General features: G+C 45.1%; 2 protein-coding genes across 4 annotated transcripts in view; one reads left to right on the top strand and one right to left on the bottom strand.

Moving 5' to 3' along the window:
- The window catches only part of STXBP4 (syntaxin binding protein 4), a 686,902-nt gene extending 675,516 nt beyond the window's left edge, over nt 1-11,386 (bottom strand). For 2 of the 3 annotated variants that reach the window (XM_085617160.1, XM_085617162.1), the window contains exon 1: nt 11,251-11,386. The gene's annotated coding sequence lies outside the window, so the exon portion shown is untranslated. Of the gene's footprint in view, nt 1-11,065 lie in introns of all 3 variants that reach the window. The other variant, XM_085617161.1, reaches the window with a different exon arrangement.
- Nucleotides 11,387-11,658: 272 nt separating this feature from the next.
- Nucleotides 11,659-14,899, top strand: part of COX11 (cytochrome c oxidase copper chaperone COX11) — a 111,445-nt gene continuing 108,204 nt past the window's right edge. Inside the window, exon 1 of the mRNA XM_085617159.1 lies at nt 11,659-12,079. Coding sequence (XP_085473285.1) covers nt 11,792-12,079 — 288 coding nt within the window. The 5' untranslated portion in view covers nt 11,659-11,791. The remainder of the gene's footprint in view (nt 12,080-14,899) is intronic.

Genomic DNA, 14,899 nt, shown 5'->3' with positions numbered 1-14,899 from the left:
TCTGAGGCCAGCTGATTGATTAAACACACTGAACAAACATTTTCAAGAAAATAAACTATACCCAGAGGCCACCCGGCATCTCATGGTCAGAGAAAAATATTCACTAATATTGAAAAAGGATTCGAGCAGACTACTCCTCGCCCGCCGCCTGCCCATTAGGAGACCGAGGGGCTCCTAATGGGCATGCGCAGGCAGCAAAAACACAAGTACGCATGACTGGGCACGGAGTAAAAATTAAGCTCCATGCCCACTCATGCGCACTTGTGCTGCCTTTCCCAAAGGCGTCTGACAAAGATGTCAGTCAACATGACGCCAGACCGCCCACGGTCCGACGTCATGCTGACTGCCATTCACAGAGGAGGGAGCTAGGAGGGAGCTGCGGGCGCGGGCGGGGGGGCTACGCCCCCACGCCCCAATGGACGCACCGCGCCTGTGTCTTGGGTAGAATTTGGGAGAATGCCAGAGGCCCAGGCTTCCCTGTATAACTCCACTAATTTGGGGGCCAAGATGGCAGAATATGCGACATAAAACTCGGCAAGGAGTCCATCTGTCGCTAGGGTCTTACCACTGTCCACATGCTTAATTGCTGCTTTTATTTCAGGTAACGTGATATACGCGTGGGCCTTTATCATGTACTTCCTGTAATCTAAATACCAGAGACACTCCACCTGTTCTCTCGAGCTTCCAGTAAGGCGGGTTGAAGGTCTGGGGAATTTGGCCGATTTATCTCGAATATCCTTAGGGTTGTCTCAGCTGACACTCACTCCCCCAGAAGGGTCCGCCGTATTCCGATAGTTTCAGCAATACATCTTCCTCTTAATGTTAGATTAAAGGCATCCCACTCAACACCCAGTGAGTTTTCCATACTGGAGTTGTCCTCAAAGTATTGAGTAACACTCTGGCCTTTGAGGTCTCTGTACACAGAATCTTTTAAGGATTCAGGTTTCAATGCCCAAGTGGGTACATAGGGAGGACAAACCCCCCCCCCCCCCCCAATTCAGATGTAGTAGAACTGGATTATAGTGTCCTGGTAAGATATTCTATAGTATGCACTAGGTTATGCAGCTTCGGTGTGCAACAGAATGTATCCATACGCACATGGTGATCGTATAAAGAGGAAAAAATAAGCTCCTTGCCTGTGGGTGACGAGTACACCAAGAGTCAATTAATGCCCTATCTTCTTGCCATCAAGAAAAGCAGCGACTACTGCAAGCAGCAGTCCAGATCAACAAGGTCCCCTGTGTGTTGAAATGGGACCCCTGGCCTAATCCATATGAGTGTTCCCTCTAGCGAATGCTGAGTAGCATGTATAGCGGGCCTGACCTGGCCATCGTCAATGCAGAACTGCCCCCTCTCTGGCCATCAAGCGGGTCCCCTAAAGGAGAGCTATGTGCCTACCTCGCCTGGCCAAATAGGAAAAGAATTTACACCGTTTGGACATTGTATGAATTCCCCTCACATTCCAAGATATTATTTTATATGTTGTAAAGTTGACCATGGCAAGGGTATGAAAGAGGTATACAGGTGCTTCTGGAGGCTGGGCATAATAATGCCTGTCTGTCCCTCTTCATTTCACAAGATAACACTTTACTCTGGTGCGCGACGTAAAATAGAATCCTCAACATGTAAACAATAAGCTTCCCAACACCCCAACCCAAAGACAAGCAGAAACCACCACCTATCCAAACTTATACAATAATTGAAACAAAAAGAGGGGATTACAGGCAATTGGACGAGTCCACATTTCTCCGGATCCTCCCCCCTGTAGCACAGATAAATATCTCCCTGGACTGCAAGCATCTCCGGTATGTAATACATAAGAGGGTAGAAACAGTAAGCTTATGCTGCGTTCGTGAGTGGTACATCCCATGTCTCTCGAAGGGCTAGATCTATTGAAAATCCTCCCGCCCCCTACCATACTATGATCCATGGACATCATATCAGTTCATCAGCAGTCCTGGTGTTACTACCAGCAGCTCCGGGTCCGAGTAATCAATGGCAGAAGACTTTGCGTCAGATACGGATATCGATGGTAATGAGGAAGCACAGCGCCTACTCCTAGCAAAGCAAGAGGACTGCTTCTCTCATTACCACCGAGGACCACCACAACTTCCACCGCTCTCTGCTGTCCATCTCTACTTCTGATGGGACTTGCCCGGAGAACCTCTAGGGCCATGCAGCCACTCCCCACATCTCGTGGATCATTCATATGCGCTCTCGCTGGGGCCTGCCTGTGGATTCCGTTTGAGCCAATCCCATACATCTTGCAGGGAGGTGAAGAACTTCACTTCCCCAGTCATGATCACCCAGAGCCAGGCAGGAAATAGCATTGCATATGCCACTCCCATTTGTCTAAGGTTCACAGTTAGGAAAGTGGCTTTATGCCTCTGGACATCTCCAGTAAAGTCCGGAAATATCATAATCCTACTATTGTCCACTGTTAGGTCAGTTGTCTTTTGGGCTTGTGCTAGAATGCAGTCTCTATCTCTGTAATAGAGTAACTTTGCAACCACTTATTGTGGTGATGCCCCGGTAGAGGCAGGGGGATGGAACTCTGTGCGCTTTCTCTAGTGCATTGAAGGGCAACACATTGTCTTATCCATTTCTGTAAGTAGGCCACCATGTACCCACCTTCAACGAACTCCGGCAGGCCAATGGCTTGTATGTTATTCATTCTAGAATGATTTTTAGCATCCTCTGCTCGCTGACTAAGGATCTGGATTATTCCTTCCTTAGTTGTCAGTCTCTCTCACATTTCTCGGAGCTCAGAGGAGGCAAGACACCGATGTTAGTCCTTTAATAACCCAAATTCAGCTCCCAGTGCATCCACCTCTGTTTCCAGGGCTTCCCTAAAGGAGGTGATCGCCTGGAGTATGCCCTGCAGTGAGGGGCCCTCTTAGGTTCCCTGGCCAGAGTCATTGCCTCCAAGTGTAACCCAGAGCATGCTGTCTTCGACTATGAGTAGGGGCCCACGTCCAAATCTCTCTTTTAGTGGTTTTACCCGTAGTGGTAGGCTATGTGCTACACAACTTCTTTAGAGTTACCAACCTAGGGGTTGGACACCTCCTTATGGAAGGGTAGAGCTCTCTGGGGAATCTGTGTCCAGTAACAGGGACTCCAAAGCCACAACAGGAGAGCGCGCTACGAGCTAACAGGGCAGACAGGGGGGCGAAGTACCACATAGTACCAGGATGAGTCGCAATCAAAGGTGGTAGTCAAAGGCTCCCTGAAGAGGAGAGGATGTTAGGTGGCTCTTGGCCGGTCGTGTAGTCACAGGGCCCTTGTTGTATCGCCTTCGAGTGCTCACCTGGTGCCCGAGGGAGGCCCTCTCCATCAGCGCAGGGCAAACGGTCCTCTGTAGGCTCTGCTACAGGCGCACCAGGTAGTCCGCCGAACCGGAGGCTGATCTCTGAATGAACGGGAGGAGGTGCCACAGCTATACGTGTCTCAGGCACTGTAAGTCGGCAGGAAAATATATTTCCAAAGTCTTTGCTGCTTAGTCCTCAAGCAACTTCCCATGTGCGTCAAGCAGATGGGCATAACAGCTATCTTAATGGAAAAATTACATGTCGTGCCTGGGATTAGTATGCGGCTTGGACCTCTCACAGTCCCAGATTGGGGAGCCACCACCACTTGGGCTGTTATTGCCGATAGGGCTCAAGCACAGGACATGGTTTGTCAGCGCACATCAGGAGATTTGGGCAGATCCCTAGGCTGATGCAGAGTAGAAGGTTCCCCCACTGTCACTCTTGCTTACCTCCGGTTCAATGGGGTTGGGCTACAGGTTGGACCCCTTCCTCTAACCAAGCTCTGAGGCCGCCGAGCTGGAACTCTGCATAGGGGGTCGTCAGGCTGGTGCATCACAGCAGATCAGGCACTCTGCACTCGGGGGCACCTCATCAGATCACCGCTCTCATGTGCTCCTCCAGTCTCTGAGAGAGGGTGTCAGCCACGAGCACTGACCAATGTGGCTGTTTGGGAGGCTGCCGATGCGGCCACAGTCTTCGGGATCGAGTCCCCAAACCGGAGTCCCCAAAAGCCAAGCGTGGGAGTCGCCGAGTCGGGTCCACACTGGGGGGGGGGGGTGCCAGGTGGGTGAGTCGCAGAAGACATGTATACAGCATTCGGGGACACCTAGCCAGAGCACCGCTCACTTCCGTCGCTTCTGCTCTCATGCGAGAGTGTCAGTCGCTAAAGCTGGAGTCCGCAGCCATTTTATGGCAGGCAGGCAATGCAGCCACACCTTGTGGTATCGTTTTTTTCGGTCCGGAGCTCTCAGCAGTCATTCCAAACAGGATCAGTCATCTTGGAGGGGTCTCAGTAAGAATATTAGGGCATCTCGATGTTAGAATGCATAGCATACATGGCAGGATTTTGGTGGGCCACGATGGAGCTCCGTTTCACACGTCCACTTGTGCTGCCATTTTGGCCACGCCTCCAAACCAATCAAAACACCATAATGTCCAATGCTTTTTCAACTCCCTTGAACATAAAGATAGATCGTAAGTACCCTTTGGCCTTCTTATTAGTAGACTTTGAAAAGGAATTTGACAGTCTCATATGGTATTATTTATGTTTCATCCTCGTTCACTTGGGATTCAACATTAAACTCATGTATATAATTTTAAACAATGTATTAACGGCATGAGTGAAGATTGGGAGCCTTCTGTTAGACCCCAACCATATTGTGAGGTGAACCCAAGAAAGATGGCCATTGTCACCACTATTGTTTGCCCTGGCCATCAAATCCCCGAACTGTGTGTGAACTGAGACAAAAACACAATGCATAGTATTTTGTTGGTCAGAAAATATAAGATTAAATATCCCACTATGAAGGCAATCTTTTAATGTATTTCAGCAATCCCATGCTGTCACAACCACAGGCAATGAGACTGCTTATGAATTTGGCTTGTACTCTGTGCTGAAAGTAAACTTGAAAAAGACCCGTCTCTTCCTCCTATACCCTGATACAAATGATAAAGATGAGATGGGGCTGGTCAAACAGACGCACAAGTGAATACACACTGTATGAGATATTTACGCATCCTAGTGATCAATGAAAAAGTAGGTCCTCCAGACGCAATTACGAAAATATGCAGCCCTTATTAGACCGACCTAAATTGATACTCTCCATATGTGTGCAGTACCATTATTCATAAAAGGGAGAATAGCTTTAATTCAAATTATTCTTAGCCTAAAAATGTTATACATCTTGCTAAACTATCCATTCCGACTCCCCTAACTTCTCTTCAACACTCTCACATTCTCAATGAGATTTTTTCAATTGGCATGTCGGACACCTTTGAGTAGCTAGAGCTAGGACTATATGCTTTAAACTCACCTATGATGCTGGGCTGGTTGGGGCTGACCTCATATCCGACTGGAGGGCTGCATGGTTGCAGGTAATAAATGACTGGCTCCATGGTCCCGAATCAGACCCAGTGTATAAAACAGTAATATGGAGCTGTGGGGATGTCTACACTACATGACAGCAGCAACCCCCTCCCCATCACATGCCACCAAAGTGGTAATTGAATCCTGGCGAGCCAAATTAACCAAATACAGTGGTATAATAAAATTATGGATGAAAATCCAATCTCGGTTGAAAAACGCTCCCTCCAACACAACTACCATCAACAACCCAAACACCTTTAATAAGCAGAGAGGCATGAGGGGTGGATGTAGGTTCCCTCAGAGAAGAGGAATTGTCATTTGTTACAATGGCACCTACAGACATTCCAATAGCCCCATTATACCGCCCAGTACAATTTAAGTACTTACACCAGATTTACTTAACTCCGAAATGGCAAAGGCAAATGCAGCATGGTCTTGATCTGAACTCTCTCAAATGTGAAATCAAGAGAGGAAGACTTGCGACATACAACTTGGGGGTGCTTGATCATTCGCCCCAACTGGAATGCTATAACACATTGCAAATGGTCCTAGATGCCTAATTAATTATATCCAAAAACGGCCTGATTAAATACTGTTTGTGAGACTGTGGATTATCGGTTTGGGGCTGATAGTAGTCCACTGCAAGGAATAATGTCACTATTCTTGTAAGGTCCAGTAAAGGTTTCACTAATTTAAACCTGAGCTCAACTCCTGGTTGGTTATGGCTCAAAGCAGACAAACTTAACTTAGGGAAAATGTTTAACACATTTAGAATTACCGAAACAGTTGAAAAGTCTTAAATCCAACAGAATAAAATTCCCACTCCAAATTATAAAAATTGAGACTGATTTACTGAACAAAAGGACACTACAACAACAAAAATCCAATAAGGGTAACCTGAATTTCTAAAGTTTTAAATAAGATTATTGTCAAAATGCATTAAAGCGCAAATTGCAGTAATCTGGTTACACTTGACTGGCACTTAGGTGCAATTTAAAGCTGACCGCAATGGAGCGCAGGTTGGATACAAAAACTAGGTTCATCCCAAGCGGAAGTATTACCTTTCAGGTTAGTTTCAGCAATGGAAGGTAAAAATCCACTGTAGGACAAGGGAGGAGGCTGTAGCCAAGAAGATCTCCATAAACTCGGATAGCCATTGGATGAGATCCCGATGAAGTCATTGACTTTTAGTGGGAATGCTGAGAGAGGAAAAAATTCAATATTCTCACCCAGCGAAGATTTCTATGTTATGACTTAGTACCTTTCTATGGAGCTTGGATTCCTCCAGCGGGCCTTGGCTACCAGTTGTAGCGGAACAGGGCCACATGAGACCAGATACTCTCTCAACAACATCCTTCTGAAACAGAGTTGCTGCAGCAGAAAAGCTCAGATGGGAGCAACCTCAATTTTTGACCCAGTGACAATGCACATTTGTTGAATTGACTATCCAGGTTTGTCCCAGTCATACAGCGGTCTTTGGAGCCAAAAAGCTTCTAAGTCTCAAGTTTCACCAGGACGATAGGAGGAACAACTGATAGGGCAGACCCAGTGTTAGCTACATTGGCCTGTGACAAAATAGGCCTCTTTAAATTGAACTAAGTACCTGGACATAGCCCAGATGGTCATTCTACCAAAGGAACAGAATACCTCCCCACTCCCAAGGCATTTGTCTCAGCTCTGGGAGCAAATTGACACTTTATCACACTCCCGTATGATAGTTGGAAGCTCGTGCAAATGTTCTTCCAGAAGCTTTAGGCAGTGAAGAGTTGACCTTGTAAAAGTCCCTTTCTAAAAAAAAGTATTACATATCTGACTTTACCATGGATTGGGTTTGTAATAACTATTTCAAAAAGTCCCAGAATTAACTTTGTAGCTGCTTCCTAGGCTGTGGTAACATGGTTTAGCTTTAATATTATATCCCAATGTTTTCCTAGTAAACAGCTAACCCAGCTACAGTGTAAATAGATTTTGGGACCTTGTCAAAATACACATTGTACACTAAACTTGACATGGCCCACTTTTAAGTAGCATAGACCCTGCCTTATGGACTTCAAGGTCTACATAGGGGTAACATATTAAAAGAAAGGTTTAGGCCTGTAAAAAGTGTTTATTGTTACTGGTTACATTGGAAGATTCAAAACTGCACAGACAGGCTACAGTGGTAGGCCTGCAGTCACTTTTGAACTATCACTAGGTGGGGTGGCACAATGGGTAATGCATTCCAATAATGACATTTAACTTACAGAACCTTGGTACACTTTGTATCAAACCCTAGAGACGTATAGGTACATTAAAGATGGCAATTAGTAGTGTAGACATTTCAACAGGTTTTAGGGGTTTTAGGCTAGAAAGCTCCCAGTGCACAGAGTCATAAAATCAGGAGCAGCATCATTAAAAACAAATGTGGATAATCCTCTAAAAAGAGGCATATACATTTAATGTACATGAGCTGAGAAAGCCTTTTTGTGAATTAATTGGCCCGTAACAAATGAGACAAAATGGAGACGCCCAATGGCTCCAAACATGGAGAAGTGAAGGCAAGTTTATACATGTTGTAACACAGAAATTCCAATACATGACCTAGACCTGAACATGTGGCAAACATGGTCTCAATACCAAAGAGGGGTCAGAGATACAAGCTAATAATAAATTATGGTCGAAAGTAATATTTAGTAATATAATAGAGTAAAATATGTTGAAGTAAAACTTTATGTGACTACAATTTCATTGTATAGAAATGCAGGTACCAGTGCCAAATACAGGTGAATGTGGTATGCATGCTTTTGATTCTTAACTGCTGTAATGATAGAAAATGCTAATAAAAGATTTTTATTTTTTTTAAAACAAAGAACAGCGTCAGAAGAAGCCATTCACTCACCACTCGCAACATAACAGATAGAGAATGCAGTAACGTAGCTAGACCTACTGCCACCCAGGGCGGCCCATAAGTTTGCCAGAAGTAGAAGAAAGAGCTGGGGGAGGCAGCGGACTGACTACTTGTTCTCGGGGGGAGGAGGGGGCGGCGGAAGTCGACAGGCCAGACTTGCTCACCTCGCCACTCACAAAACCAGTGCTGCCCATCCCCTCCCCAAGCTACTCCACTGAGAGAATGGGCAGCAGCAGTACTAGAGTACTTTACACAAAGAACAAGTAGAGCTCACACAACAGCATTCAAGCAGCACTCTGCAGCACATATAGATAGAGGAATATGCCCCTCAGGATTGGTTTTGTGCAGGAAGGTGCCCCTTCCTTCACTGAAGCAATCCTGCATACAATACAGGCACCCTAGCATCATGGTCCAAGTGTGCCTGCATAGGCACTAGGCAGCCAGACTGGCTCCAGCGCAAGAGAAAAGGCAGGATGTGCCGTATTCTTTTAAATGCGGTGTATTCCTGCCCTTTCTCTGTCACGCAGCACAGCAAGGTGACACTGCACTGTGTGACAATGTAATACAAATGCCATATAGGCTTTTTTTAATTGATGTGTTTTGCTCCTATTTGTTCTTGTTGCCACATCTGTTTTACCTGTAGCTTTCAGATTGGGCTACAAAGAAGTACAAAACATTAGTGAAAACAATATACATTTAACTGACAATAGTGGGAAGAGCTAAAACAGGAACCAAAATGCAGTTTATTCCACTTTGGTTTGACCTCTGATCGGGGTTAATGAGTAGGTGTAGCTTGCAGGCTTACCCCTTTAAATTAGTATTAATAGGAAGGGAATTTTTGTATCGAAAATATTCAGGCATTGTTGCCATAGAACTCTTAGGAATCGTTTGGGCATTCCAGAAGCTAGAGGAGGGTCAGTTGTAGGGAGATAGGTGAGGGAGCCTGGTTCTGTCGTGTTTGCTCAATAAACTTATGTCTTAAAACGGAGACCTGTGCTGAAATTAATTGCAACATTTTGGTGATGAGGATGGGATACATTAACTCATGACATAATCGTTAAAATGTACTGGCATGGTTAACTTTACTGGCAAACGATGTCGGCTCTGTCATCTTTGCCATCCTCTTGCCTCACCCTCTTGAGTCACATTACTCTCCTGAACCTTGTTCACACTCCCACTTTCCCAGTTAACATTGCACAAATCCATCAACAGCAAACCACCACCACTCTGCTCCTTCCCACTCTGCTCTCCCCATTTCTTACAAAGCAAACACAAGGAGATGATGGACAGAGTGCTGAAACTTTTCAGACACTCACCCCCAGTTGAAGATCTGGGTTGAATCCATCATCGTTCTTTAGCTCACATCGTCAACCCAGTTCAGACCCAGCTATATTTAAATCAGTCTTGACCCTGCACCTCATGGGAACAGTTCAGTCCAAACTGTCAAACCAGGTCTTCCCTGGACCGGAAACAAGCATCCTGGGACCGGTCTTGGGGTATCACCCATAATCAGCCAGGCTAGCTTGAATCCAGTGGCAAAGTGAGTAAGGGACCCACGTCTGGGCATACCCTGCCAACTTAGGGCGAACAAAGCAAATACAAGGAGATGATGGACGGAGTGCTGAAGCTTTTCAGACACTCACCCCCAGTCAAAGATCTGGGTTGAACCCATCATCCTTCTTTAGCTCACTTCGCCACCCCAGTTCAGACCCAGCTATATGCAAATCAGTCTTGACCCTGCACCCTATTGGAACAGTTCAGCCGAACTGCCAAGCCAGGTCTTCCCTGGACCGCAAACATGCATCCTGGGACCAGTTTGGGGGTAGCACCCCTCATCAGCCAGGTTAGCTTGAATCCAGTGCAAAGTGAGCACGACATTTTTACAATACAAAGCCACTCTTCTGTTGTTCCATCTTTGACTAATTACACAACACCACATGCCACTCATGTACTTCACACACTTTCATAGGTTCAGAAAATCTGTTCACCCCAGGTTTCAAACTGAGCGTTTTAGAAAATATTTCTAGATAATTTTGGTGATCAAAATGATTGTGTATTGAGATGGAATGCTCAAAACTATTTTAGATAGCTCACCAGTTATAGCAGAAGCACACCATTCAAGATCTTGTGCACTATGACACAGGTAAATCGGTGTGAGCAGAATGGGGGAACAGAAATACGTAGTCTAGTGACTTAAGTTTTAAACCTGTTTCTGTACCTCATTTTCGTTACTTGCTCAAATTTGTGATTATCAGAAAATTGCTTGATCTCCCCTTTTTGGACGTTTCCGCACAAGATTAATCCAGTGGTTTGCACAATAGGAGAAAATTAATTAAGATAAAAAAATTATGTAAGCGTAGCAGCATCGACAAAACACAAAACCATGAGCTAGAAGAAAGCTGCTGATATATTAGTAATAGCCTTGAGATCGCGTTAGTGAAATACGGCTAGTTGTGGCTGGGACAAGGTCTGCACTATAATTTTCGTTCGATAAAAGAATAAAAACGAAGTCACTTTTGGAAAACAGATATTTCTTGTGTATCGATGGCACTTCAAAGTTACTTTTGTTTAATTTTTTCATGAGCAGCCTTTGCGGGGAAACGTTTTTTTATTTATGTTTATTGCAGGGAAATACTGCTACCAATTTGTTTGTCATAACATGTAATTAGGGAGCAGAGTTCCAAAATACAACAGTCAGTTTCAAGGCAGCATTTGTTTTTCAAAGAAATACAATGATGGATGGGGAAGGGGTTGGCGGGGAGGGAGAAGACGAAGGATGATTACCTGGCTGAGGCTGCTCGATGGTAAATGGGATGATAATGACGACGCCGGTAGCAGGCTTTGGACCATAACTGAACGAGGTGATGAATTGTGTCTAAACGCTTCTGGGTGACAGCTGTTGCCGAGCCGAAGCGTTGGCGCAGCGCCTTTCACGTACCACACTAAACATTCTCAAATACAAAGCTTACCTGTTCTCGCACTACGATCGGCATCCCCACTCATAAACTGACAACCTGGGTGTGCTACAAAGTTTCACAACACAAACAGCTACAAAACTAGACCGAGACATGGAATTTATTCATGTGAATTTTTGCGACCTATCGGTGTCCATATTAAGTAGACAGCGCGTGCGAACGGCGGACATGTTTAGTGAGTGTAGAGAAACGGTAGTCGTGTACTTTAAAAACAGAAAGAGAACACCCTAGATAGGGCATCATCTGTGCCAGAAAACGGACTACCTATGCAAAGAGCAAAAAATACCGTTATTAGGCAGTTTCTTCATTGTCTTAACAGGGTGTTACAATTATCAGCCGTGCTCACGTTCAAAGAAACAAAGTCTTGCGCGCTTTAGTGTTTTACTCCAGCCCGCTGACGTTGTTTTCTGTGATGTCTCTTTTCTATGTCTAATAATTTGAACATGGCGGCAATGGTGCGAAGGTGACAGTTTCTCCTGGACTTTTGTGGTTGTAGCTATTTTCTGGCTTCTGTTATAACCCCCCTTGCTCGGGAATGTGGACGCTGCGGTTTCCTGGTGGGATTGGAGGCCTGTGTAGCTTCTGTAGGCCGTGGTTGAAGACGTGTGTCAGATTTGACCCTTTACACACAGGGAGGCTGCATGGCTTTCTGTGTCGATGGCAGCCGATGCGAGGTTTGCAAGGGCGGAACCCATTCACCCGTGGCCAAGAGCGGGAGTGGAAAAGCCGAAATAAAACTGTGCTAACTTATATTGCAGCAGCAGCCGTGGGCATGGTGGGAATGTCCTATGCAGCAGTGCCGCTTTATCGATTGTACTGCCAGGTACTACTCTCAATTGCTTCCTTTATATGTCGGCTTCTTTATACCACCACATAATGTCAATTTTTTTTATTTAATGCGATTTTATCCATAGGATGAACTTTACCCAAAGGTGTCCGAGCGCTTTACAAAAGGACCAGTTACATTACATAAGGAGTTCGGAGTACGAGTTACATAAAAGATACACACAGAAAAACTCTAAGGAGCATATTATCAAGACAGGCGATAACATTATCGCCGCTTTATTTTTATTATTTACACTTTAACATGCTGCAACCCAACAATCTTGTAGGTCGAACAGGAAGAGAGACAAGAAATACAACCAATGAAACACTATATAATTAGGCCCCATCTAACCATGGCGTCCGCTTTTCTTGTTTTTGTTCCTTGAAAGTTTTCTAATGCCTTTGCTTAAAATACAAAATCAAAAACACTAGAAAAAAATCTATTCGTAACTACATTGTCTCCTTATCTTTTTTCTTGTAACCAGAACTCGGAGTCCAGTTGATCCACTTCTTTGGTCCCGACTGTGTTCCTCAGTTCAGATCGTCGCCTGAGTGGTAGCTCTAGGGACTAAAGAAAATCAAACTAGCACAGCGATTCAATGAGTGAATTACAGCAATGAATCGTACTCACCTCTTGTGGGTGGGCCGGTTAGTGAAATCGGGACTCTCATTCGCAGCTGACTAGGCGCATCTGTAAATTGATTACAAGTTAACATATTATGCATGTTCCAAGCATATTAACAACTTTATTTCTGGGGCTTAACACAGGCCCCCTCATTCCCCGCGGAGCGGGGGGGGGGCCTGAGCTGCAGGGTGCTCCCTCAGCACAGTAGTCAGGCCTGAGCGCTCTGGATTAAATCCGTGTACATTGCAGGGGGGGGCCCTTAAACTTTTGTTAAGCCACTGCTGTAATTGCTACATGATCAACAGGCTTACAATAAAAACATTCTAAAAGTTGACACCCGTGTCCAGTCTGCTGCTTTTAATATGTCCTCAAGTCTTTCCCTGCCCCAGAAAGCTGTGGAGGCCATGGCTCCCCTGACTGAATGAGGACCAAATGATGCTCTTTCTATGCCTGCTTTAGCCATCATTGCCTTTAATGATCGACTTCAATTTCTAGATGTTACTGCTGCAAATGGTTACCCTAAAGCTATCAATTATTGAGGCACAGAAGTCTTCACCTCCTTTGTTGAACGTGCATACTGTTTGAGACACCTCACCACACCAAGCTTAGGATGCACAGCGAAACTTGGAACTCAATGAAACAGGATGCATTCATAGCTCTCCTCGTAAGGTGGAATTGAACCCCTACTGGTGTTAATTGCATAGCATGGATATTTATGACTTTGACATTCATAACCATTCTGAATGAAACTAAATATAATAAGGTTACCAACCTAGTCAACAATAGTTGTATTGACAGATGTTAACTATGTTCTCAAGACTCAAACAAATGTAGTACTCGATTGGCATCTCACATAGTATTATAACTTGGTTTGCGGACATTTCTATTCTTCCTTTCAGCAAACTGCTTATCAAGGCATATCTCCCAATTGTTTTCCCATCAACTTTCTGATGTTCAGCTGATATTTCAGACCTGTACTCATTAATGATTCTGTAAGACTTCTCCCTTGCCACCAGGAATGCCAAAAAATTGAACACCCCACAACAAATGCTGAAATGGAATCCAAATCCCTCTCCAAACACCAGCCTCTCCACAACTCCCATCCCGTTCTGCAAGCTTTGACAGCGCCATTGGCACATGAAGCCTAAATGTAGCCTGAAGCCTCACCTGAAAGTCCTGGCACATTTTAAAATATCTTGAAAGATTCCATGCCACCAGCACATGTGCTTGTTCGGAGGAGCTCTTCAGCATCTGAGGAAAGACTGGCAACTGTATTGGACATTGTAAGAGTTTTAGTAGTGTGGGATACCAAGGCTGGCTCCTCCACAAACATGTATCCATGACCGCACTTGCCAATTGCCTGTGTATTTGCACCAGAATCATGGAGAACGTAGCGAAGGGAGAGAACTGCATAGTGCATCCCCCTAGACCAATCTTGGAGAAATTCATCAATTGCTAAGGTCTTATCTGACCACCAACTGAAAAAAAAATTCAAAATGATTTGTCAGCCTGAATGTAAAGAAATCTACACAAAAGTGCCCCCTACTCTTTCTGGGGCCATATTATAGAAAGAGCCCCAGGGGTGCAACAGGCATGTGCGCGCCCGGGCCACATTTGTATTAAAGAAGGGTCCATAAACGCTTGTGCAACTCCTTCTATAGTAAAGATCACGCTGGTACACATGTAGTGCCATGCTATCTCAAGAGGTCGTTCCCTCATTTGCATGAGAGCATGGTCCCATGCAAATGAGGGAATCTCTTTGCCTCTGTGCCGTATTATCGGCATGGGTGCAAAGGCAAAGAATCTGTCAGGAGGCGAACTGAATGTGCGTCACAATAAGGTGGTGCACTGTCAGTGAAGCCCCTGGTTGCAGCCCTCTGGAGGGAGGTATACCCCCAAACATCCCCTTGCAGGCAAGTTCAGTCACTCACTGCACCTGCCTGCAAGGGGATCTCTAATCCCTCTTAATATTGCAGGCAGGTTGCTGCTAGCACAGTGCACACAAAGCGTTTTGAAGCAGCTGCGCCATATTTTACTTGAATGTGCTGTCCCCATAGCAGCACAAATTTTCAGCTGCCCTAAGGGCAGCACATTCTTAACAATAAGGCTCAATTTCCATGTTTGCGTACCTATTTAAAGGTGTGCTGTGGTATAAACAGGAAAAGTGTGCTGTTGGATTCAGTACTTTCTGGT

The sequence above is a fragment of the Triturus cristatus genome, chromosome 7, assembly GCF_964204655.1.
Source record: "Triturus cristatus chromosome 7, aTriCri1.1, whole genome shotgun sequence".
Lineage (NCBI taxonomy): Eukaryota > Metazoa > Chordata > Amphibia > Caudata > Salamandridae > Triturus > Triturus cristatus.
Note: the sequence above shows the minus strand (reverse complement) of the source record. Positions and strands in the feature narration are given on the sequence as shown.